The sequence below is a fragment of the Elgaria multicarinata genome, chromosome 7 (assembly GCF_023053635.1).
Source record: "Elgaria multicarinata webbii isolate HBS135686 ecotype San Diego chromosome 7, rElgMul1.1.pri, whole genome shotgun sequence".
Classification (NCBI taxonomy): Eukaryota; Metazoa; Chordata; class Lepidosauria; order Squamata; family Anguidae; genus Elgaria; species Elgaria multicarinata.
This window is the reverse complement of record NC_086177.1, coordinates 72,557,460-72,584,781: the sequence shown is the minus strand read 5'-3', so window position 1 is coordinate 72,584,781 and position 27,322 is coordinate 72,557,460. Positions and strand designations below refer to the sequence as shown.

General features: G+C 39.5%; 1 protein-coding gene across 1 annotated transcript; it reads right to left on the bottom strand.

Annotated features, from left to right (window-relative positions):
* Window positions 1-736: 736 nt before the first annotated feature.
* On the bottom strand, window positions 737-26,208 carry DNAJC5B (DnaJ heat shock protein family (Hsp40) member C5 beta). Its single transcript, XM_063129853.1, has 5 exons — window positions 26,197-26,208; window positions 18,460-18,566; window positions 12,376-12,589; window positions 9,857-10,028; window positions 737-831 (listed from the first exon to the last, which is right to left on the bottom strand). Exons 1-5 carry the CDS (start codon window positions 26,206-26,208, stop codon window positions 737-739), a joined length of 600 nt encoding a protein of 199 aa, XP_062985923.1.
* Window positions 26,209-27,322: the final 1,114 nt, after the last annotated feature.

Genomic DNA, 27,322 nt, shown 5'->3' with positions numbered 1-27,322 from the left:
TGCTTAGAATCATACCCCGGCAGACCTGAAAGCAGATCTATTTATTCCTTTAGTATCTAGCCATTCCTCCAAGGAGCTGACAGAAACATGCAACCATCATCCATGGGCAAAAAGATCCTTTTAGCCTTGCATCTTGTTTTACATGTATATTCACTTAAGGGGAAAATAATAGTTAAACTTTCTAATAATGGAAGGAATGGCAAATTAAAGTACCATGGCTCTGAAAGAATGTTAAGTTGGAAAAATGCACACTAAGGCCCATATGGTTGCAACACTATGCTGGAAACTAATTTCTAATGTTCCTAGTGTTAAAGAAGAAACTACATCCAAATCACCTTTGTCTAAACTACAAATTAAGTGCAATTATGCAGAAGGCTAGGTAAGTTTTCACACATGACACTAAGAGTTTTCCATGTCTGATCTTGTTGCATGAACGTAAAATCAATATTGGCGAGAAAGCACATTAAGTTTAAAAATGGCTTGCTTTCATTTTTATATACTGTATTAGCATTCAGATGTGCAAGTAAATAGTGCTTGACGAGCTCTGAGGTGCCCTTACAGTGTGTTCCAATACATGTTTTCTCTGAAGTAGGACTTGAATGAGTTTGATGGGATTTACTCTCACGTGTGTGTATAAGTGCAGCAGTCCTAGTGTCAGGTGTGAAAATGTTCTAAGCATGCTTTACAATCTAGAATTCTTTCAGTGCCATTTGGTGAGACTCCAGTGGCTGCTGGTTTATGAATCTGTGCGGTAACTGCGATGACTGTCCCCAATAAGTTGGGTTTTCTCAGTTGCATTTGTCGGCTGAAGCAGAATTGGAGTTTCTCCATCTAAAACAAAGAAGAAAATGGGAATTAGAGAAGTTATTCCATTCAAAGGGTCATTTCTGTACAAAACTGACTGCAGCCAGGAACAGCTAGTAGTCTAGTTTATGACTATAATTATTTAAAGGTACAATCCAGTGAAAGATAATCATTTAAAGTCCCAGTAGGAGAGGGTTAAGCAGATACTTAAAATCTTGTATGGAATTAAGAAAATAGGTGTGTTGATATAGTGTTGTACCCAGTGTTGGTCCTACTTATAGTACACCAGGCGTGGGGAACATCAGGCCCACAAGCCAAACCCTGGCCACAGCCCCTTTCCCCCCCAACCACTGATTGTGTTTATTTGGTATTTCCCCACCTTTTGTGCAGTTTTTCCCCATGCTAAAGGTTGAAATGCCTCTCCTATGCTAAGCCATGGTTAGGCTGTTAACCCCTTTGCAGCAAATAGTTAGTGAGCATGTTTAAACCATGGTTATGTAGCCACCATAGTTAGGAATGGTTCACACGACACACTAAGCCATAATGTTTAGCTCAAAATGCTTAACCACCATGACCTAATGTGTTATCTGAGCAGGGTCCATAAGAGCTTTAAACTAAAATATGGTGGTATTTTTGGTATGGTTTGCATTTTTGGCCCCACCCCCCTTAGCCCTCAGTCCCACCCATCACTGAAATGCAGCCCCACAGAGCTTCTCCAACACTGAATACAGCCCTTGGGCTGAAAAAGGTGCCCCACCCTTGGAGCAGACCAAGGCCGGATCTACACTAGTCTTATAACGTTGCTAGTGTCCCTTTCTAACGTGGTTCTCTGTATCGTTTCTCTGTATCACGGGACACACTAGCGTGACTTACGTTTCGCTGCAACGGAACTTCAGGGCACATGGTTCAAGCCTTCCGTTGTTCTCCCTCTTCTGTGAGAGCTGCTGGGTTTGCTCCACCCACTGCCTGCCTCATTCCTAGCCAGCAGAGCAGAGCAGGGCAGGGCAATAGTCATAAGCACACACAAACCTCCTCCCAAAACATCTTAACACAAGTCCCAGGGAATTGCCTGAATGCATAGGAGCCAGCCATTTTGCTGAAGCTAAGCAGGGCTGGGTCTGGTCAGAGTTTGGATGGGAAACCAAATTGAAAAGTTTCAGCAGCAGCCCCATTTAAGCCCTGCTGGTCATGAGTTTTGGACTTTGGACCCTTGTTTATTTTCCTGCAGGGAGCTATAGCGATCCTTTGAGCGCTCCTCAGCTCCTTTGCAAAGAGGGGGGAAATGTTAAAAAAAAAAATCATAAAAAATCAACCGATGACCCAATTTGATTCAAACCTGGTATTTGAATTACTGTGCCAATTTTGGTGTCTTTATCTATAAAGCTTACGCAGATGTAAGCATTTGTTTAAAATCCTGCTCCTGCGCCCACAGCAGCGGCTGGGGCGAATCTTTTGCAAAAGGAGCACAATTAATGCTGGATGCATGGGACTACTTCACAATCAAAGCAGATTCTAAGGTGGAAAACTTCTGAGTCCTTTGCATGCAATTGTCAGTGATTGCACAGTATAACGCTGGTGTAATTTATCTACTGTAGCAGCTAAGATAGCAAACGGGGCGAAGGAAGGAGAACAGGAAGTGGGCGGAGCAAACCCAGCAGCTCTGAGAAAGGGAGAGGAAAATTACCAGTAGGACGAGGCACATGAATCTGTAGCCACGCTGGAACTAAGAAATAGAACCTGTAAGTACGACTCATTTGCAACGTTGGAGACCCAGGGTCACGTGACGCTGTGCGTCACAGTAACCCATTCAAAACGTTAGAATAACATCAGTGTAGATTCCCACCAACTGAAGTGAATAGGACTTAAGTTAGATCAACATCTGTTACAACCTATAGATACCTATTCTATTTACAAATCTCCACATTGCATGTCCTTTGATTTGGGCTCTGCTGTCTAGAAAATGTGGGGAGGGGAAGTTTTTATCTACTTTTGAGAGCAGAGCCATGTGCTGCTGATTTGTCTCTGGGACTGGCTGCAGTACATGCATAAGCAGTAGCTTGCTATGCTCCCAGCAGAGTGCTGTAGCACTCATGTGCAAAATTCGGTACTCCCCCCCCCCGCCCCAAACTGCAGAAAGGCAACACTAAAGACTGTACAAGCAACGTTGGTCCTATACCCTGGCCTAACCTATCATCCAAAGAGCTCACAGGGAACAAAAGAAGACACATGTTGGGCTGATTGGCCCAGTACATCTAGATTGCAGGGATTGTGTTGGATTCAATGTAACAGTGCCTCCAGCCCATTAAATTGTAGCCTGTTCAATGTGTCCTTAGATATTTTGATGAAAATTAAAAAGTTGGCAAAATATTTTAAATAATTTTTGCAATGGTGATAGGAAAGCGAGAATAAATAAAAAAAGGTGGTATACACTGGAAGAAAAAAAAGGAGGGTTAGGACTCCCAAATTTAAAACTATATTACATAGCTAATAGGTTGAGACATGTAGTAGAAAGCATGATAGGATTAGGAGATTTAAGTTGGTTGGAGGATAGAAAGGGAGAAGATAAAGAATGGAAACTAGAAAATATATATTTTCAGAGAATATACAAAAAAATGGGGGGAAGAAATAGAGAACCCCCTTTTAAAAAATCACTGGAAAATATGGCGTGTATACAAAAAGGACTTACTTCCAAGTATTTCCCCAATAACACCAGTGATAATGCTAAAAGATAGGCTAGGAAAGATGAATACTCGAGAAGAATTACCGTATTTCTTCGATTCTAAGACGCCATTGATTCTAAGACGCACCCAATTTTTAGAGATGTTTATTTGGGGGGAAAAGTGTGTCTTAGAATCGAAGAAATACTACTTCCCTCACCGCCCAGCCAACCTCCTCCCCGCCCTCCGCGCTTTCTTTTAATGGTTGTGTCCTTTTCTTTTTTCCCTCTGTGCGAGAAGAAAGGGGGGGCGTAGAAACAAAGAGTAAACAATATTTTCGGGCGGGGAGAGAGAGGAGAAGATGCGATTAAGGAGCTAAAACGCTTAACTCTCTAGTCCCGCGTCTATCAGGGTACGCAGTCACAAAGCATGACTACACGCAAGTAAGTCCTTGCTCACACGGCTCGCGGCTGCTGCAGGAGCTTCCTCTTTTGGAGGCCTGCCTGTACGAGGAGGAGAGAGACGACTGGAGCTGGAGCTGCCGTGTGAGAGCAGCTTCAGTGGAGCAGCACTTCTTTGGCCTCTGGGCACAGTTTTTCTGCAGGTGTGAGGAGTTCCAGGCTCCACTCGGGGCATGGGCTTCCCAGTGCGGCGGCTGGGGGGGGGCACCCGGTGCTTGGGGGGGGGTGAGCCATCCTGACTCTTGGAGCCGCGTGTCTTCCGGGCGTGGCTCACGAGGATTGCACGGGGCGCGCTGTAGGCCCCAATCACCCTGCAAAGTGATCTCAAAAAGTCATATTTGCATCTACCATATTGCTTCGATTCTAAGACGCCATCGATTCTAAGACGCACTCCATTTTTAGAGCTGTTTATTTGGGGGGAAAAGTGCGTCTTAAAATTGAAGAAATGTGGTAGTGGAGAGATTAAAAGAGAAAAATTTATCGTGGTTAAATTATTTCCAGTTAGAACAGTGGACGAAGAAATGGCTAAAGGATAACGGAGAGTGTAGAGTGATTACGAAATTTGAGGAGCTGATCTTAAAGAAAGAAATGGAGAAAGGAGATGATAAAATGATAAAAGGGTTAACGAGTGAAATATATAGAATACTACTTGGGAAGTGGGAGACAGAAAGTATGGGTAAGATGGTCTGGGAAACTGACTTGAAGGTACAAATAGGGCAACAGAGCTGGGAGGGAATATGGAAACAAAGAGTGTTGAGAAATATGTCTGTGAGGATAAAAGAAAATTATTATAAGATTATATGGTGGTAGTATCTAACCCCGGTGAGATTAAATAAAATAAATAAGCTGAACTCAGCAAATTGTTGGAGAGGGTGTCAAAAAAAAGGAACGTATTTACATATGTGGTGGGAATGTGAATTTGTTCAAAAATTGTGGAAAATGGTGTTTAATGAGATAAAAGAAATTGTAGGAATGGAGATTGAAGAGACACCTATAGTGGCATTGTTATCATTATATGGAGAATTAAATTGTAATAAAGAGACAAAAGAATTGATAACGAATTTGCTGACAGCAGCAAGGTTAATGATATCTAGGAACTGGAAGGTTCAAGGGGATTACCTTATAGAAGATTGGTATAAAGAGATATGGGACATTGCTATTAATGATAAATTAACATGTAATATAAAAGTGAGAAGAGGAATAACAAAAACGAATGATTTCGAGGGAATATGGAAACAGTTCCTAGAATTTGTTTTATCTAAGGGGAGTGGGAAACCACCTCCAGAAGAAACAATGAGATTTTGGAAACAGGAATAGATCCCGGGGTGGGGGGGTGCACTTTTATGTTAAGTATGATTATGTTAATAGATTAAACTAGAAAATATGCTATTAAGGTTATTCACCATTTAAGTATTATGTTGTTTCTTTTATTGTATTGATGTATGTTTAAGTATTGGAAAAATAAAAACTATTATATAAAAAAAATATTTTGATGAAAAACTAAGAAGGGTCATCCCTTCTGCATAACAGAATTTTCAACCAGCTACAGGCAAATACCATGGAAGAACTGGACACTACCTATTCAGAACATTTCTGTTATCTTATTCATTTTGCTTTATCTTGTAAACATGGTTTATGCATGTGCTGTTCTTTATACATTCATTTCCCTAGGCTCATGTCTTCAGTTGCGTATTACTGTCTGGGGTTATTTCCCACTGGAATAATAACGCAATGCTGTGTCTAGTGAAGTTCCATTTTGATTTTCCAGCCAGTTGGAACATTTAAACTTACTATGCCATAACAGACATGTTCTGTAATCAGGACTGATGTTACGTAATGTCACAAATTGTTCTTGTTTACAACTAACCCTCTATGCACCCACACCTTTCCTTGGTCTTTCAAATCCTGGTGGGGAAGACAGAGTGTCTGGGACAAGCAAAGGTTCCATGTTGTTCTGGTCCTGTCTTGCCTTATGAAACATCTGAGCCTTACTGTATTGCTAGAGGAAGCCTTCTGTGATTTGACTCATGCCTGTCAACCGTTAGTTGCTTACATCAGCAGCTGACAGGATGGGTTAAACAGTGAGATCCTCTTCTGCATCCTTTAACATCCTTCTGTTGGCTCAAATCCTGAATAAGAAACTTGAACACTCATGGCATTTAGTCTTAATCATAGTGTCACACAAAAGCCTCTCCTCCAGCATTAGGCAGTACAGGACCAGGGCAATGTGGTTCATCTTTGCTGGTGCAAGGCATTCCATCTTCCTCGTCTGAATTTGGGCTTGGAAAGTGTAGGTGCAGTTTGGGTGCATGGAGGGTAAGTTGTTAGCAAGCTCAATTTGTAACATTGTACAACATCGTTATTGATCCAGAGCATCATCCTTCGCTTCCAATTTTCTGGCTTTGTGGAGCTTGAGCCAACATGAAATAGCTTTAACTCGGGTCTTAAATTGGCAGGTTTTTATAAATCATTTATAAGTATTGTAGAGGACAAAGCTCTGTAACATACCATAGGCCAAATGCCAAGCAGATGTCCACCAGCACTACTGCCTTGAATCTGCCCTCCAGGAAAGACCAGAGCCACTGTAATATGGTGTCCCAAAGCTCCATCCCAGCAAGATTATTCTGAAGAATACCAAGGTGGATAGTACCAAAAGCCTTCCCCTGGCTCCACTCTCCTCCAAGCACTGATTATTTGGTGGTTTTCTGGTTTTTGTGCAGTTTTGCAACCATTAAAAAAGGTTGAAATGCCTCTCCTAAGGCTTAGTGACTGGTAGTAAGAGCTTTAAACTACAATATGCCGGTATTATTTGTATTTTTGGCTCCACCCCTCTTGTCTTTAGCCGTGCCCACCATTGGAATGCGGTCTCCAAGAGCTTCTCCAAAATGGAATTTGGCCCTCGGCTGAAAGAGATGCCCCACTCCCCTGCACCAGGGTGACCAAGGCCATTGAAAGCCAGACTGAAATGGGCCAGGTTAGTCAGTTCATCCAGGAAATGTTACGGTTGGGTCATCACCACATACTTGAGCAACATCTCTCCGAAATAGAATATTGGACACTGGCCAGTAGTTGTCCAATACAGTGGGGTCTAGAGACAGCTTCTTTAACAAAAGAAGAACTACTGTATTCAAACTAGATCTTGTAGCTTAGCTCCCTCTCTCAAAAAAGCATTAATCATTTCTCTGCCCACATGGCCAGTCTCCTCTGGCTGCCTTAACTAGCCAGGATGGACAAGTTTTGTGCACACAAATGATAACAGTCAATTTGGACATTCAAACATCCCACCATGGCTTATGTAAGCCACAGTGGGCTGTGGTGCATTCTAGGGCCATTTTGAATATTCAGGCTGCAGCCATGGCTTATTATGTCGCCTGAGCCTGAAGACCATGGGCTATGCGAGGAGTCCCAGGTTCAGATGACACAACAAACTGTTTAAATATTCAAAAACTGCCCAGCATGCACTGCGGCTTAAACAAGCCACGGTGGGCAGCAGTGATCATGCTGTCATTATCTCAGCTGTCTTTTGGAGTGTGTGATAGAGGGCATACCTATACTAAAGAAAGCTGATCCTGGGATTTCAGAAAGATCTGAATATGAATATCTAGGACATTCGAGCTTGAATTTCTCATAAAATAAAATTGCCACCTGGGCTGCATTTGTTTGATCTCAGCTTCAGTGTTAGGCAATTTAAATTCTGCATAAATGCACAAAACATAGATGCAAATTGTCAATGGCCAGGCCTCACACCCAGGAAATAATCCTATGGTAAAGAGACAGATCTCCTACCACCCTGCAAAGGGTTCACCATTTTCAATCAAGTACATTGTTTCAGCTAGCATCAGCTTGTATTAGTTAAAATTCATTTTCTTTCAACTGCTGTTTCAGTTGAAATAATACCTCCCTCCTCAGAACAGAGTCATTTGCTATTATACGTTCAGATGTAGACGAGGGTTGACACATCTGATTTTCTGAAATAAGGAACACTATAATTTCCATCACATTTATGTAAATTGCCTGAGATTTGAATAGATTTGCATAGGTTTCCTCCCCACACCAAATTTATTATCTGAGAATCAAAAGTTCTGACTGTCACCTAGTCCAGCTTCCTGTGATTCCACTTTTCTTTTTCTTAACACCCCCGCCCCCTGTGCTGTGCTTTTAGCTGCAGAACTTCAACAGGTACAGCTTCTCCTCAGTATAGGATTGCAGCAATTGCAACACTACACCAGATAATGTCTATATGACATGCAGTTATTAAAGTTGCACAATGTCTTTAGTAATCACTGCCCCCACTCCCCTTTTTACTATGCCAGGTTTGATCTTTTCTTGTAAGGTAGGGTGACCATATGAAAAGGCGGACAGGGCTCCTGTATCTTTAAGAGTTGTATTGAAAAGGGAATTTCAGCAGGTGTCATTTGTATTCATGCAGTACCTGCTGAAATTCCCTCTTCATCACAACAGTTAAAGCTGCAGTTAAAGAGCCCTGCCCTCTTTTGTATCTGGTCAAGAGGGCAGGGCTCCTGCAGCTTTAACTGTTGTGATGAAGAGGGAATTTCACCAGGTGCTGCATGCATACAAATGGCACCTGCTGAAATTCCCTTCTCAATACAACTGTTAAAGAGCCCTGTCCTCTTTTTCATATGGTCATCCTATGTAAGAGAGGTATACCAGTCATTTAATGATAAAATATATTCCAGGTGCTAGATTTTAAATTGTTTTGTATGTCTTAGGACCTTTTCTGTAGCAGCATCCACCACCTGGAAAAAACCACCTTCGGGGGGGGGGGGGGAATGTAACATCCTTTAAACACCTCCAGAAAACACATCTTTTCACACAGGCTTTCCCTGGGCTGTTACTGCTGCTGGATTTATTTTGGTTTTACGTGGCATTTTTAAACTTTTAAAACTTTATTATTATGTTTTGATATTTATTTTATTGTTTTATTTGTGAACTGCCCAGAGAGCCTTGGCTATTCTGTTGAGAAAGGAAATGAAGATACACCGGGCCGCAATGAAAAGCTAAGGTCACAAAGGCAAGTTGTAACCTATTCCAGTAGAAACGGTATGGAGAAAGTGGATAGAGATACATTTTTCCCTCTCATATAATATTTGAAACCAAGGTCATCACATGAAGCTGATTGTTGGGTGATTCAGGATAGATAAAAAGGAATATATTTTTTCACACAGCGCATAGTAAAACTATGAAACGTGCTACCACGAGATATAGTGATGGTCACCAACATGGATGACTTTAAAAGGGAATTGTAGTTGTGTTGTACCCCGCTTCAGTGCAGAGGGAGAGGCGGGTAAGAAATAAATAGATGATGATGATAACTGATGAAGGATAAGTCTATGGCTACCAGTCATGATGGCTATATGCTGCCTCCATGGTGTGAGGCAATACACCTCTGGATATTAGTTGCTGGGGGAACATGAGTAATAATAATAATAATAATAATAATAATAATAATAATAATAATAATTTTTACTTCTTACCCGCCTCTCCATTTTGATCGAGGCGGGGAACAACAATAAACAGTAAAAAAACTTATGCCCTATTTGTGGTTTCCCCACAGACAATTGGTTGTCACTTTGTGAATGGAATGGTAGATGGGATTGACCCTTGGTCTGATCCAACATGGGTCTTAACTCATCATAAAGCAAGAAATTAAACTTGAAAAGAGGGGAGGAGAAACAGCATACAGATTAGCAGTAACATTAACAAGCAGCCACCTGTTGAGCACTACAAGTAACCTGTGCAGCAGGTTAAGAGGCATTCAATTAACACTTCATTCAGTTTAGTATCCTTTCTCAAATTAACACCAGCAAAGCTGAACAGATGGAGTGAAACCCCAGGGTATGTATTTGAGAAAATAAGAGTATGTGCATGTATGTGTGTAAAATAGTACATCTCCATCTCCACAATAATAAGCACCTCTTTCCATGTCGGTCTTAATTTGTTCTTCCAGATCTTCAGGAGACATGCAGAACTCTTGCTCTTCTTCTGGGGGCTTAGGCTTGCACTTTCCACAACAGCAGTTGAAACAGCAGCACAGGCAGCAGCAAAAGTAGCAGCCAGTCAAGAGGCCACAGAGTGCAAAGAGGCCCTTGGAGGAAGCAGAAAAGAGGAAGAGAGATGTATTCAGAGACTTAGGAATGGAGGGTTCATGTTATCCACAACCACTGTTCACATGGTGAAGTCAAGCTAACTTGGAGTTTAGCAATAATTTTGACCAACTGAATCGATACATCCTGAGTAGGTCTAAGGACAGTCAATAACCAGGACAAGATTAGCAATATCCTAAACTGTAAATGGATGACTTGCTTGGTATGTTAGAAGCTTATTTCTGTGCTGCTTTTTAGCCCAAAAAAGGCTCCCAAAGTGGCCAAAAATATTCCCAAATGTGAAAATGTAAATACAAAACTCTAGTAAAACAATAAAATACAAATTGCAAACAAATTAACTTAAAAGCAGTAATATAGTTAACAACATCTAAGCATGTGAATAAAATAAAATCTAAAATGCACAGCATACAATTGGCTTAATGATCATAAAAGACTGGGTGAAAAAGGATGGTCTTCCAACATCCATCAGAAGGATAAAAGGGAAGACACCAAGAAAGTCTTCCAAGGGATAAAGCTCCAAGTTTAAACACCACAATGGAGAAAGTCTGATGTCCACTCAGTTGCTTAGATGAACACAAAGAGAAGTTTTCCAAATTGGAGACAATTTGGTTCTTTTTTCTTTTAGGCCATCAATATGACTAAAATTACATGAATAAAAGAAGTGGAGAGGACACGGGCCAGGGGCTGATACCTTCTGTGGGCTTACTTTGCAAGGCTGTTCTAGACAAAACACACTTGAGCATTTGTACAATGTACTAAACTACTGTTAAGCAGAGAACTCCAATGACCAGTACATTTTAAAGCTCTTCACTAAAGACTAGCCCCTGCCCTCTGTTAACGAAGGTATAGGGAATGTACGGTAACCCAATTAAATTGCTAGTAGATTCAGGGACAGACAAAAGAAATAATTCTTCACACAGTGCATCATTAGCTTATGGAATTAAAGACTATAAAGTGGTGATAAATGGACTTTTGGTCTGATCCCATCAGCCGGGCTTTTCTGATGTTCTCATGACAACTTCTGGAGCAACACAACAGAAATAGGAAGGTGTGAATCCTTTAGTAGCATCAGAAAGAAAATTATTTACAGTGAGTTTTTTAATTCATTATATTATATTTACAGTTGATTGTATTTAAAGTTGATGCCTTTTAAAAGGATTTGTGCTTTCAATTGCTGAACGATAGGCCAAAATTCAACAAATACAGCTCTCTCAACACTACATCTCTATACCGTGGAAAGCTGCAATTGTTAAATATCTGCCAAGTCATGCAGCTATAAAAGACACAGGGACCCACCTGGAGTAAAAGGTGGAATCCCTTAATGATGTTGTACTTTAAGTTTGATCTGTTAAAGCCAAAGTGTGAGGGTAGCTCATGGAAGCAAAATATAAGAGTATTACATAATATTCATATAAAAACTCATGCCTGTGTAAAATGGCAAAGTCTCGTTTATCTATGCTCTATTTAAATTAACAATCTCTTCTGGCCCAAAGACTTTGTAACTAGAAATAGCAGTGAGAATAACACATTAGGTGTGAGATCTGGCACATTTTTTGATGCCTGAGGCCTAATGCATTTGGTCATACTGATTGAAATGCTAATGTTCGTGATATGTACACCCACAAATGCCAAGTTCTTACAATTACATAACAGAACACATGAGTAAGACCTCTGATGTCATCAGAACCGCAAGATCCATTTCTGTCAGTTGTGCTTGGACCGTTCTGTTCCTCTTCCAACCTCTTCCTCCTCACAACTTCTACTTCCTTTCCCAGCCCCTTCACACGGTACCCAAGGTGTGCCATAATGGTACACAGTGTTATGTATTACTATTGCTTACGCATACACCATGCCATATATAGCCCAGAATAGGGCTAAGTTTGTACTGCAATAACTGATTAGCTGGTTGTCACACCAAGAGGACTTTTCACTTTGAGCAATGAGTCATTTTCATTTAGTCATTACTGAAAAGAAAGTCAAAATTAACCTGGAGCTTCAGCTTCAGATATAATTAATGTCTTGAGGCGATAAAAGTGCCATGCAGCATATTTAATTAGTAAATGAAAGGGACAAGGAAACATCCTTTAATAAGCACTTTCATGAAAGCATGCATCATTATACTTTTGTTGTACTTGTTGAGACGTGACAGCCATTTCAACCAAGCTTTTCCTGATTCTGAAACTTGTTCTAGATTGACTTACCTAGAACTCTGCAGAGTTTCTGTGCAGTTTCTGCGAGAGCTACAATAGCAAGACCAAAGCAAACTACAAACCTATGGTTCTATGTCACTGAAGAAAGATGCACCACCTTTGCATTCAAGTTGCGTACCTTTGCCCACCAACTAGAAAGCATGAAGTACGTATTGACGTTTTCTTCACCAAATTGTTCTGCAATGTACAGCCCTAATGATCCATACTGGTCATAGATGTTTCTTTTGGAGACGTCAGTTAGTGTTGCATGGGCATTGTTGATTTCTTTAAATTTTTCAGCAGCTTCTGGGTTTTCGGGATTTTTGTCAGGATGATATTTCAGAGCCAACTTCCTTAAACAAGCAAGGAAAGATGAAGAAAGCAGTAATTAGATAACATTAGACTGGAGACAGGTTTCTTTCCTGAGCAGAATGTTCAGACTGCACATTTTAATTTTAGATCCAGGGTTTAAACATGAAAATAAAAAAGCACTGAAAATAAAGTGAATGTGCTTGATAAGGTAAATTAATAGAAAAAGCCAAGGCTAGGCCAAACACTGTAGTATTTGGCCGGATTATGGTGGACTGTGTATAAGAGGAAGTCCAAACACACTTGGACGAGAGATTTCAGTAAAATCATCTATAAAGAAATTGCCAGAAAATATAATGTAAAAATGTATCTATCATGTTAGAATGCATCTTTCCAAAGGCAAGCTTCTTTGGACATATCTGACCATTTGTGTCTTCAAAACACAAGTCGGGAAATGCTGAAATGTAACATGACGAATGTAGTTTGTTAAAGATCTTGTATGTGTCCCCCAGTGCAGAGATTATTGGATCCCATTATTTTATAAAAACAAAGCATTATCAAAAGGCTTCTGAGAATGATCAGAAGCCTTTCTTGTTTCTTATACTATGGACGCAAAAAGGTTTTAGAAGGCTAATCTATCTTTGAAGAAGTAATTTCTTTTAACAGTTAATTAGAAGGAGCCCTCTAGTGGCAATCGTAATCACTGAAAGACTGGTTCTCAAAACCTTGTTCTTGTGAGACAGCCTTCCCCCATCCACCTCAAAACCTAAAAAAGCTGGGTCAAGTACGCCCACCATTAACAAAGGCAAGCCAAGATAGGCAGATTAGCTAACCAGGCTCACTGTTGATCATAGAAGACTTTAGTATGCTTAACTAAACAGTGGATTCCGCTGCATTGTTCAATAAAATTCAGCAAATGAGTGGCATTGGGCTGGACCCCATTTAGATATAATAATACCTGCCAATGAATTCAGGGTGGTTTTTTTGCAGTCCCGTCTGAACATATATCCCCAATAGTGTGGGAGATGGAAAGACTTCCTCAAAGAGATTTGCTGGCTTTACTCTGCATAACAAGCAGCAATTGGTAGCTTCATCCTCTCAGAACACTGCGGAGAGCCTGACAATCTGCCATTTCTGGATGAGACAAATTGAGTGCCTAGTAGCATTAAAGTCTAAAGTCGAGCTTGAGAGTGCTTCTCTCAGCCTTCACTACTACTACTTCAGGGATACAATTAGAGAGGGGAGAAGCAGGAGTTGAGAAGACACAGGCCTTGAATATGAGGGAGGAATTCTGTAGCCATTTAGTGTGGATTGTATTAGCTAGGAGAGAATTGAGCAATTGTGCTGGTGATGTGTTGTACCTCTTTGGGGACCAACTGAATTCATTCTAGTTGTGGAGAAGGGGCACAAACCAGCTACTACTATATTGAGCCATATAACATATGGACCTTTTTCATAGGGATTTTAATCTGGTAGCCATATGCCTTTACACGGAATGGTAAGTTACAATTCCAGAGAATCCTGGTTTATTGTGAATGAGTTGTGTGCTTGTGCATACAGCTTGTTTCCTCCTACTTGGTTGCTCCTGTTAGTGCAAGCTGCTAAAATTGAGCTGGCATGATGTAATGGTTAGAGTGTTGAACTGGGACTATGGGTCCCCACTTGGTTCACTAGGTGACTTTGGGCCAGTCACTAACTGACCCTTACTCACCTACCTCATAGGGTGGTTGAGAAGATAAAATGGAGTGGAAGACGATCACGTATGCTACCTTGAGATTCTCAGAGGAAAGGCAGGATATTAATGTAACAAATAAATAAAGATTGACCAGGAATGGAAAACTTACAGTATCATTTGAACTGGGGATCCTGGCTTGTTGCTCTCTTTACAAGCCAAGATAGCAAACCAGGGTTTGTTCTTGGTATGCAAATTTTAGCTTGTTTGGGAGCGACAAGCCAGGATCCTTGGTATGGATGACATGGTAAGCTTTTAATTCATGGTTAGTTTAGAGCAGGTCACATTAGCGAGAGGAGCCAAACATGCAGCACATTCATGATAAGCCAGGATTCTGCAGACTGCTGCCTTATTTTTGCATGTGGACGTGACCATTATGTTGCTCACCTTAGCAGCCAACATCAGTGAGGGAAGCAGCAAACCCCAAATGGGTAAACAGCTTTCAATGTGTATAATTGTGGGATGGATTGCAGCATAACAGCTTGTTAACCCAAAGCAGTTCTCCTGGCGGACCCTCACTTATGTCCATGGGATGCGCACACATGAAGAGCTATTGGTTCCTGAGTGTAGCCCACGTACTTGAATGTGCCCTAGCAAGCTACTGTAACCAAAGTAGAACAAAGTTCTTAATTGCAAATAATGCTAACTCTTTCTTTAACTGATACATTTATATAAAACTGGAAAGGAAGAATCATGTAGCAGGACCACGTTTATGCATTTAAATAACATAGGTTGTTTTGTTCTGGCAAGTATCAAGCTAACTAATAACTATAGGAAATTTGAAGTCAGGTATTATAGGATTATTATAGTGCATTGCCAACTGGTTGGTTCAGCAGCAGGTTTTTAGATTCATGAAGCAAATTAGCATAAGTTAAAGGATCAATTAAATGAAATCCAAGAGTCTGACTCATCATTTTGCGTTGCAAGTATTTACAACTATCCCATTAAGTGTGAATCCCTCTGATATTTCCACTTTATTCAGAAGCAGCCTTTGTTTTTACCTGTAATTGCTAATAAAGATGGATAAAACAACACTGTCAGTTTTACCATAGATTGCTATGTAAATCATCACTATTCATGTACAATGCAAAATAAAATTCAGTTCACTTTGCATTCTTCCATGACAACTCTCCCCTTCAGGGATTAGAAAAACTTTGTACCCCCCCTCCCCTAATGTGAAAACAACACCAAGATAGATAAGCAGAAGTCCACAAATATGGTTGCCAATGTCAATTATAAATGTAACTGTGGTGGCCCGCAGAGAAAGCCTCTTGTACACTTTACAAAGCTGTCCTGGAAACAAGGAAGGTCCACTAACGTGCAGAAGAAAAACATCCAAAGGCTGATTTCATTTTTTAGAAAGTGATCTGGTGTTCTACAGCATCTTTGGATGTTTCCTCCTGGTTCTTAATAAAGCCGGCAGCAGCAGCAGCAATACACAGAGGTAGAAAATGCCTCGTTCAAAATGGCACTAGGATGTATCTTGTGCTGGGATGCCCTGTTAGTACCATGTGCTGGATTGCTACACACACTGCTCCTCTCCTGTAAAATATCCTTGCCAGGCAGTAGAAATAGTAACCAGTTATGCAGTTGTAATGGTGGCAGTAGTACAAGTTAATGGTTTCTTTAAAAATTGGCTCTCACCTTACTTTCCCACCTTATTCCCAGCCACCTAGTCCTCTTCTTTCCTCCCATCCCTAATTCCAACCTCCATCCATCATAATAATTCATATTTCATAGAATAGTAGAATTGGAAGGGGCCTATAAGGCCACTGAGTCCACCCCCTTGCTCACTGCAGGAATCCCATGTCGCTCTCCTTAGGGATCTCTAGCCCTCCATTTACCCCAGGATTATTTTGTACCTCCTCATTTTCTTAAACCTAGTGATTTTGGAGGTGTGCTGAGAGAGCCCTCACTGCTATAGCTATAGCATTTGGAGAGGGTCTGTTGTAAGAAAGCAACAAAAAGACGTCCCCTAAACATGCCTATGCTTGCCCCATATCTTTGCAAAAGAGGGTGGGAAAATAAACACATTTAAAAAACAAACGATACTAAGGATTTGAAGAAATTAGAAATGCTCTGTATTAGCAACTCAAGTATAGAAAGTTTTTCATATTTTATAAAGTTATACAGAGAAACAATACGAAAGAACCGGTACAGAGAGTAGGGCATTTTCCATTGTTAGGGCAATTGCTTGTTAATTGCCCATGATGGTTGGTAGAGTATTCCTCAGTGGTTAGGAGTGTTTTGAATAGGGGAATCTATCAGAGTTTGGAAGGTAACACACCATAACCCTGCCCCCCACACCGAGCCCCACAACTAAGGTGAGAAAGATGGGGTAGGTATGCACCTAAGAAGAAAAGAGACCGAACACAGAGAGCAGAGAGTTAGCTAAAGGCTGCCTCTGCAGATTTGAACAGTAAAGCGAAAGAGAGAATAATTTATTTATTTATTTGTTACATTTATATACCGCCCCACAGCTGAAGCTCTCTGGGCGGTTTACAAAAGTTATTTATTTATTTATTTATTTAATTACATTTATATACCGCCCCACAGCCGAAGCTCTCTGGGCGGTTTACAACATTAGTTAAAAGTTAAAAACAGTAAACATTAAAAGTATACAAAATTTAAAAACATAAAAACAACAGTATAAAAAAATACTTTTTATTATGTTAAATTTTTACATGTATGCAATCCTCATATCACTAGAATAGTATTTACTTATTCTTTATCCCTAGACGACATTGTAACAACGATGGAATTTCTTCCTTGTTAATGTGTATATATCAGGGCTAATACAACTATTCAAAGGTAAGCTTGAAGGATTGTTTTAACAATTTGTAGAATTAGCAAAAGCATCACATAATGGTGTGCCATGTGCTTGTATGATTAAAACAATTGAAGGAAGAATCTGAATTGTCTTGCTATTAGAGGTTACTAAAACTCGTGTGTGTGTGTGTGTGTGTGTGTGTGTGTGTGTGTGAGTGAGAGAGAGAGAGAGAGAGAGAGAGAGAGAGAGAGAGAGATGTCTTATTTGGCTTTGAAAGTCCTGAACACTTTTTGATTCCAGGAAAAGATATACCTCACATTAGACCTTACCCATAATCTCCAGCCTTTCATAACAGTAGAAAATTCATTATTTAGATAAATGTTGTTAGTAATTTGTAAAATAATAAAAACATTTGAAGGAAGCTCTTTAAGTCATATGCATGTACCTTTTAATAAGGGCATGGCTATAAAACAGATCTATTATTTTTAAGTGTGTGCGTTAATAGGGCCTATGCTTAATAGGGCTTATGCTGTACCTTTATATGGTTTTTAATTTTCATTGCAGGGATGCCATTAAGCAGCTTTGAAAACATTAGCAATACTCTTCCTCCTTCTCATATCAGAGGTAAGTTGACTGTTCGCATTTTCAGAAAGATGTCTGGGTGTGTGCAAGGGCTAGATATCATATTGTGAATATATCTGGTTTTTCAAAATTGGCAAGTGCTCTTAAAAAAGCTACATAGAACAGGAGTGCAGAAACTCTTGGACTGCATTCCATTTAAGAGAAGTTTTCAGGAGCCAAATTCCATTGGTGGGTGGTGACAGACTCAAAGTCAAAAGCGGTGGGCCATCAATGCATAAATACCAGCGTATTGTAGCTTAAAGTTCTTACTGCCATTAACTAAGGCTCGGGAGACGGAATTCAACCTTTTAGAATGTGAGGAGAAAAAACCTATGCAAAAGCCAGGAAACTGTCAAATGATTGGTATTCGGGGTGGGGTGAAGGGGGGCCATCTCACGAAACTTGGGAAGACTGGATTTGGACCCTGGGCCTGAGGTTCTGCACCCTTGATATGGAAAATGCACCAGATTCTTTTAAACCTCATTTCCTGTGCAATCTTATGTATGTCAAGTCAGATATAAATCCCACTAAATTCAATGGACCTTACTCCCAGGTAAGTGAGCATAGGATTGCAGTTTTAAGCAAGCCCAGCCCTCACAAGCTCAGTTGCTCTCAGCCAACTGCAAAACTATAGGTGAGGGCAGGGAGGGGTTAATGAAAGGGGTCAAATGGAAGATGTTTCTGGAAATTATTGATGATTTTAAAGATGACTGATAGTAACATGTGTGAAAGGGGGGGGAGATGCAGTGATATGCCTAGCAAACATGTTAGGCTGGAAGTTTCATAAATACCTGTAACATTTCTTGATTTCGTCATGGGATGCCCCCTTCTCAAGACCCAGGAGTTTGTAGAGTGCTTCTCCAGATGTAGATAAAGCACGCTGCCGTTGTTCAGCCATCTCATCAATGCATTTCCAAGAACTCTATTTTCAAGAAAGGTCACGCACAGGGGCAATATTTCTTAATGTCAAGTCTTAACAAAAATACGGAAACCTCAAAATGTTCCAAAATGTTCTTACTCTACAATGGGTGGGTACAGTTGACCAATTGCGGGGAACTACACACTTCTTAAATCTGTGCTAAAGTGCAACATTACAGATATCAGCCTGGTTTGGAACTATTCCTTGGTTGCTGTTACTCCACCCCTGGTTACTGAGTAGTTCTGTTGCTATGGAGTGAAGACGATAGTCCTACTACCTATCCCTCCATGCATTGTTGCAATGTTTTAACTGTTACTTCCTGGTTCCTTGTTTAGAGATTTAGATGCTTAATAATGTCTTCTAAATTCTGGCTTTTAAAAAGTAATATTATGCTGATAATAAGCTTTCAAAGCCCTTTACTGATTTTGAAGTGTGAAATGAGCGTGTTAGTTTTTCATCTTAATGTTTTTCATTGCAATTGTGATATGTGTACATGCGCCCATCACACCTGAAAATCAACACCAATCTTATATATGCAGACTCCAACCAGCTCTGCTATTACATAAGACACACAGCTGTTACTTCTTGGTAAAAACTCTCTCAAGCACACTAACATTTAACCTTTTTTTAGTGTTTTATAATAATAACTTCAGTTATCAGAATTGTTCAAAATTAGGGTGACCAACTGTCAGGATTTCCCCGGATTTGTCCTGGTTTTTGTTCTTTGCATGGTGTCAGGGGGGATTTTCTATAATTTTCAATAATGTCCTGGAATGACACACCTTCCCCTTTAAGGCTGCCATTAGCATGGCAGGAGGGAATGACATGCTTTCTTGAGGCACATCATTCCCCTACCCCGAGCTCCAATTGAGGTCTTAAAGGGGAAAGTGGGTCATTCGTGGACATTATAGAAAAGGCCCCAATTGGAGTGGATGGTGGTGGTGCAGAATGAAATCCTTTCCCCTCCTCCACTCCAATCGGGTTCTTTAAGGTGGAGGGGGAATAACATACTTTCTGCAAGACTCAGAAAGCTGCTTCCCCACACACACACTAGGTGTCCTCTTTTTTGGTTTCCCAAATATGGTCACCCTATTCAAAATACACAAGCAAAGCTTGAACTAGGAAAATGTGACATCTGAATACCATGGAGAAAAAGCACAGAAGTCAAGCCGTTCCCTAAAAGACAACTCAAGCCATAAAACTCTATAGCTTGGGGAATAATTTCCCCAGTCATTGTCCTTTGCTACAGATTACCATTTTAGGCTATTATATTACAAATAGCTGTACCCGGCGTAACATATGCCAATGTAGCATATTGTAGCTGCCTAGAGAACTTACATGATTGGGTGGCATATCAATATATTGTTAATAAATAAAATAATAAGCACATACACCAAGTGGTAAATATGAGGAGAGCTCTCTCATTACAATGTGTGCTGGCCGGGGCGGGGAGAGGGTGGGCAGCACAAAATCTAAAGCAAAGAAGTAGACAAATATCAAAATGGTATTTGAAAACAGTTTTTTTAAAATAGTAAAATGTCCTTACAAAATGTCTTCTCTAGATATGAGAGGCTTTGAGCTAACTGATGTATCTTGGGAACATGTGCAAAATGTCTCCAAAAACTTCTCTAAAAGATAGAATACAAACTACAGCCTTCAGAACACTTGTTTGAGCTGCCACTGAATTTTAGTAAGAGATTTTTTTTTTTTTTTTAAAAAAAAGTACTGTAGCTGTTTTTAGACATAAGTATGCACAGGCCTATCTGCAGTGTGGAATGTACTATATGTTTCTTAATCCTAAAAAATCTATGTTATTTTAATAATGTGTTGTGTTATTATTTTACAGCGTCCTGAAAAAGGCCTTGCAATACAATACAAATATGCCTAAATTTGTAAACCGCCCAGAGAGCATCAGCTACGGGGCGGTATATAAATTTAATTAAAGAAAGAAAGAAAGAAAGAAATTGGGCTTTTTTCTTTTTTTTACAAATAAAATCTTTGTTTCAGCATCCTGAGACGTTTCTCTTCTATTCGTGTGTCCATTTTGGATGCTCTCCCAGTTTTGCACCTTACAAAGTGTCCCAACATGTTGGCAGAAAACACACACACTACATTTGCATTAATACAGATGAGCTAGCACATGTGGTAGAAAACATTTTCATATGATAAACTGGTTGTCTGGATTCACCCCATAAAAATTATTTATTTACAATGTTTATATACTGCACCCCATTCAAGGATTTCAGAGCGGGGAACAAATAGAATAAAAGAATAAAATAGAATAAAAACACATTAAAATACATATTTAAAAGAAATGAAGTGCAAATAAAACTATGACTGGTCATTCAGGGAAAGCTTCCTGGAACAACAGTGCTTTCATGCGGTGCCAAAGCAATTCAAGTTTGGTGCCTGCCTGACCTCCTAGGAAGGGGGCCACCACACTGAAGTCTCTTCCCCTGGTGGACTCCAGTTGGACCATAGGTCCATGTGGAACCACCAGGAGCATGTCCTCAGATGCCCTCAGTGACTGGGCAGGTTGATAGGGGAGAAGGCGCTCTCTCAGGTATCCTCGTCTGAAGTTATTTAGGGCTTTGTACACTAGTGCTAGAACCTTAAACCTGGCCCAGTAGCGAATAGGAAGCCAGTGCAGTTCCCTCAGCAAAGGAGTTGCATGCTGGAAACGGTCAGCTCCCGACAAAAGGTCGAGCTGCTGCATTCTTCACTAGCTCCAGCTTCTGGAGCAGCTTCAAGGGCAGCCTCACATAGAGCTCATTGCAGTAGTCCAGCCTTGAGGTTACTAATGCCTGTATCACTGTGGCCAAGCTATCCCTTCAAAGTGATTTTCAAAATGAAAATTGGCAATAGAATCAGGAGATAGTCATGCACACAAAGATCAATCTTTGTATTTGTTTTAATGCTTGCAAATAACAGTGTTCCAGCATATCTCCAGATTCCGTTTTCTATTTTTTGGGTTCCAGAATGCCCCCCACCCCCCGCAATAGTTCTTGCAAAGACGGGCAAACCTACTAATCTCAAAAACATACTCAGAAATTCAGCTTTATACCTGGCTACTGCTGCCTAACTGGTGCCTCCTGCTATCTTCCTTTGGTCCCCTACGTGTTGCTTTTGCCATTGCCAATTTCCTAGGCCACTAATATTTTCAATCAATATCCTGCTCAAAGGGAGGCTTAAGGAGGCAGCAAGGCCTCTAGCCTACCAGGACTGAGCATTAGGACAAAGATAAGAATTGCTTCCAGATGAGGCTTTTATTATGCAATTGCCCTGCCACAGACACAGAATTTTTCTGACGAATCAGATGACATTTAATACTTCCAGACAAGGCTTTTATGGCTCCATCATCCTGCCTTATTCACAGAATTTTGGTGCTGGTGTTCCCAGATGATGTCTTCCACCAGTAACCCTCCCATGTTTTCCCATCACCTTTTCTGTATTTTTTCTTACCGCAGAAAATCCATCAAGAAAAAAGATGGACAGTCTGCACAATCCTTCGGACTGGAAGTGCTACGGAGCCCTCCATCCTGAAGCACCCACTGTCTTCCATTTGTAACCCTCCCGTATTTTCCTGCTGCTTCTTCCGTCTTTTTTCTTACTACAAAAAAAAATTCTTCAGGAGGGAAAGATGGAATAGCTGTACAATGCCTTTTGACTGGTAGCACTACATACTGTCAGTTTGGAAGCACCCAAGGACTTAGCTGCCTGTATAAACACCAGGGCCACTAGATGGTGCTGGGCAAGGAGAAAAGGAGAGTAGAATAAAGCTAGCTTTTGGTTTCAACCCAACATGGGCTAGATCTACACTACTGCTTTATAGCGGTATTGAAGTGCACAGATAACTGTTGGGGCACAATCCACATTCCATATACTACTTTCATTACCCAGAGAACTTTTTCTTCTGCCACTCCCAGACTGTGGAATAGCCTGCCGGGAGAGATTCAACAATTTAATAGTCTTTCCGGATTTAAGAAAGCTATAAAGACTGATATCTTCTGGCAGGCCTACCCAGTCGAATTTTTAAATGTCTGGTTGTTATTTTAATAATGTATTAGTTTTATATATTTTTTATCAGTTTTATGTATTTTATAGTATTTTTGTATTCAATGTTGTTCCCTGCCTCGATCTAGAGGGAGAGGCTGGTAACAAATAAATAAAATTAGTGTTATATCCTGCTTTTTATTCCACATTTGTAACGATTTGACACAAGATGTAGACCTGGCCACTGTCTCCTAGGTTTTCTGTTGACACCACAGGTTAGAGGATTGGGGTGTAGTGCAGTGAGTCCTCTCCCCATCTGAACCTCAAAACCCTTATGAGTACACAAACGTACACAAATGGGCTTCCAGGACTATATTATAAGAAATTCAAAGAGGAACTTCTACAACCACTACAGAATACAATGAATGAGATTCTAAACGGCGGAGAGATCCCTGATACTTGGAAGACAGCGTATATAACGCTTATACCAAAAGAGGAACAGGACTTGACTTTGACAAAGAATTATAGACCAATATCACTCTTGAACAATGACTATAAACTATTACAACAATCTTGGCAGGAAGGCTTAAAAAAGTGTTACAAGAATTTATACATGAAGATCAAAGTGGATTTTTACCCAGAAGGCAGATGAAAGATAATGTAAGAACAATTCTAAATGTGGTGGAATATTTGGATAAACATCCGGAGAAGAAAGCAGTTTTGATTTTTCTAGATGCAGAGAAAGCCTTTGACAATCTTAACTGGAACTTTCTGTTTAAAACTTTAGAAGAACTGGACTTTGGAGAAAATCTTATAAAAGGGGTAAAATCTATTTATACCTCTCAAAAAGAACAAGTAATTATAAATGGAGATCTGTCTAAATCATGTGAAATACAAAGAGAAACAAGACAAGGGTGTCCACTGTCACCATTATTATTTATTTTAGTGTTGGAGTTGTTGAATCGAGACATAAGACTAGAAAAACGAATTGGGGGAATAAAGATAAAGGAAGAGACATATAAATTGAGGGCATTTGCAGATGATTTGGTTTTTACTTTGGAGGATCCCTTAAAGGGCATTGAAACGCTGATGAGTAAACTGAAATAATTTGGGACAGTGGCAGGCTTTAAAGTCAATAAGCAGAAAACTAAGATGTTAACAAAAAAATATGAATACACAAGAACAAGAAAAACTGAAAGAAAAAACAGGTTTTCAAATTGAAAAGAAAGTAAAATATCTGGGGATTGTATTGACAAATATGAATTGTATGTTATTTCAAAATAATTATGTTAAAGTGTGGAATGAGATTTAAAAAAGATTTGGAGCGTTGGGAAAAGGTCCAACTGTCACTTTTGGGGAGAACTGCAGCAATTAAAATGAATGTATTACCGAGAATGTTATTTTTGTTTCAAACTGTACCTATTGTAACATCGGATTTACCTTTCAAGCAGTGGCAGAGAGAGATAACTAAATTTATTTGGCAAGGAAAAAAGCTAAGAGTTAAAATTAAAATATTGCAGGATGCAAAAGAAAGAGGAGGACTGGGTTTACCAGACCTCAAAGTGTATTTCTCTGCCTGCTGTTTGGTATGGTTGAGAGAATGGGTGACACAAAAAAATAGAAGAATGTTGGAATTGGAAGGACATGAACTGAGATTTGGTTGGCATGGTTACCTGTGGTATGACAAAGCAAAGGTGAATGTGGAATTTAACAATCATTATGTAAGACATGCTATTCTAAGAATATGGAATAAATATAAACCAAGATTGTGTCAGAAAACACCATTATGGATATCGATGCAAGAGGCTTTTAATAGAAGGGACTTCACAAGTATGCATAAATGGTTGACATATAATGATGTATTAGAATTGTTGCAAGGTGAATATAAGTTAAAAACAAGGGAAGAATTGTTGAAAGAAGGTCTTACATGTCAATGCTTTTCTTATGTACAAATTATGGAAAGATTTAAAATAGACAAGAAAAATCATGGATTTGAACAAACAAAATCTGAATTTGAAATATCATTATGTACAAATGATGAACAAGTTGTTGCAAAGATGTATAAATTGTTGTTAAGATATGAGATGGAGGACGAACAAGTAAAGGATTGTATGATAAAATGGGCACAGAATGTTGGACATAATATTTTAATGGAAGAATGGGAAAACATGTGGGGAAAGGGTTTAAAATTTACATTGTGTGCAAAACTTAAAGAGAATTTTTATAAGATGATGTACAGATGGTATATGTCACCCGTAGAGTTAGCAAAAATGTTTAAAGGGGCTTCAAGTAAGTGTTGGAAATGTAAAAAAGAGGAAGGAACTTTCTATCATCTTTGGTGGACTTGTAAAAAAGCCAAGACATTTTGGATTCAGATACATTCTTTAATTCAAAAAATATTGAAGACAAATATAGAAATGAAACCGGAAGAATTCTTACTTGGATTAATGGACAAACAAACAAAAGAGAAGGGGGAATTTGTTTTTGTAAATGGTGACGGCAGCAAGATGGCTTTTTGCACAGAACTGGAAAGACCCAGAAATACCGACAATGGAGGAATGGATGTTGAAGATGTTGGAACTGGCAGAGATGGCAAAACTTACAGTGATAATGAGAGAAAGGTCAACAGTCACATTTAAGTTGGAATGGAAACCTTTGATAGAATATTTGAAAGAGACAGAGAAAAATGATGTATTAGTTTGTGGATTTTAAATCAAGAGGGGGAAAGGGAACAATTTTATGAATCTAATGTATGTAAATTAGGTGGAAAGGTAATTGAGAAATTAAGGGGCATTTCTGGCCTGAAGAGGGCAAAGGAATATATATATATATATATATATATATATATATATATATATATATATATATATCCTAACCTCACTCCTAAATGTTTTTTTTAGTGTAATTGTAGTTTTTTATATGTATTTTTGTTGGTATGTATTATGTGTGTTTGTATGATGTGTGATGTTTGTTTAGATGTTGTAAAAAATAAAAATGGTGAAAATTGAAAACAAATGTACCTCAGGTCAACCTGTGCTGTTCCAGCAGTTTATTTTATCCACAATGGTAATAACAGTGACTTGCTCCATGGCAGCTAAAATAGCACCCTATAATTCAAGGGTGTTGAACCTCTTTCAGCAAGTGGTGAATTCCATTTTGGAGAAGCTCCTGGGGGCCACGTTCTAGTGGTGAGCATGGCTGGGGCAAAAGGGGCAGAGCAAAAATAGCATAAGAAGGCTCTTATAGCCAGTGGCTAAGCCTTAGGACAGGCATTTCAACCACCAAATGACCAGGGGAAGGGTGTGAACATCTGGGGAACCCCAAGAGGTGGGATTGGGAACCAGGGGTGGGCTGGATTTGCCCCTGGGCCTGAGGTCTGCACTCCTGCTATAACTATATATGATTGTGATACTTCCTGCCTCAAGGGGAATCCTCACTAATGAACTTTCTGCTACCCAGTCCACATACAGAGTTGTGCTAGCCACCCCAATCCAGATGGGCCTTCATTGCCTATAGAGTACAATGGCTAGAGGGGATGCTACCCCCTCCCTGCCTCTGTTCTGAACGTTTTCCGCCTTCACCAGTGTAGGGCAGTACTATGAAAAGCTGTGCTAGCGCTGCAGGCCATGGAAATGGTCATTTGGTTTAATAATAATAATAATAATAATAATAATAATAATAATAATAATAATATAATTTTATTTATTTGTTACTCGCCTCTCCCTCTGGATCGAGGCGGGGTACAACACAAATAAAAACACCATAAAATACATAAAACTAATTCAAATGTTTCTTTCACTCATGGAAATCATCCTAGGCTAAGCACTACATTTCAGATATAATTGGTGCTTAGTCTTTTCATCTCTCCTAACTGCTCAGTTAGAAACAGTATCCAGCGGCAATTCATACATTATTTACTGAGCCATAATCTAGGGATTCAGTTCTAAGGAATGAAATTTCCTCATTGCATTCAGATAGTAAACTATGATGATATGCTATCCACTCCGCCTCCCTAAATCAATAAATGTTACGCAAGGCTAACACTAAACTAATAACTTTAGGAGCAGCCATTTCATCTCCAGTGGGAAATCTAGTATTATTTTATATTCATCATATCTTTTTGCAACTGTGTTATTGAAAGAAGTATATGAATATATGAGTGTTTATGGTTTATTGATATTGACTTTACCCAAAGGAAATAAATGGCACCAGAGAACACATCCATTAAGTAAAATGAATGTCGGTTTTCCCAAGGACATAAAGACAGGGGTCATTTCAGGTCTTTTAATTATTAAGTTGTCGGCTGCATTGCATGTTATTAATTAAGAATTATATGTCTGCAACATGTTTAACAGGATAGCAACATAGGGACTAGTGTTGCACCCAATGAAATCAATGGGAACAGGATCTGTAACAAGATAACAGACCTTTAAAAAGTCACTTAGACACAACAGCTTTTAAGGACTTCACTACTCATTGCCGTCTATATGAAATTTCCTATAGATTAAAAAAAAGTGTGTGTGTGTTTAGCTAATGTTTTTTTAGCCCTGTGGTGTTTTATTGTTTTAAAGTATCTCAAGCCAGTGGGAGATTTTTATATTATAAATATGATAGGCAATTAATTGAGACTGCAATCTTAAATATACTTACTAGTAAGCTCCATTGTATACAACAGAATGTGTTACTGAGTAAATATCTATAGGATTGTGCTACACAGCATTAAAGCTGCAATCCTATGCACA

Coding starts and splice junctions, on each gene's coding strand:
- DNAJC5B (XM_063129853.1), bottom strand. Junction 12,590..18,459: donor GAAATCAAGAAATGTTACAG/GTATTTATGAAA, acceptor TGCTTGTTTAAG/GAAGTTGGCTCTGAAATATC. Junction 832..9,856: donor TAAGACCGACATGGAAAGAG/GTGCTTATTATT, acceptor TCTTTGTTTTAG/ATGGAGAAACTCCAATTCTG.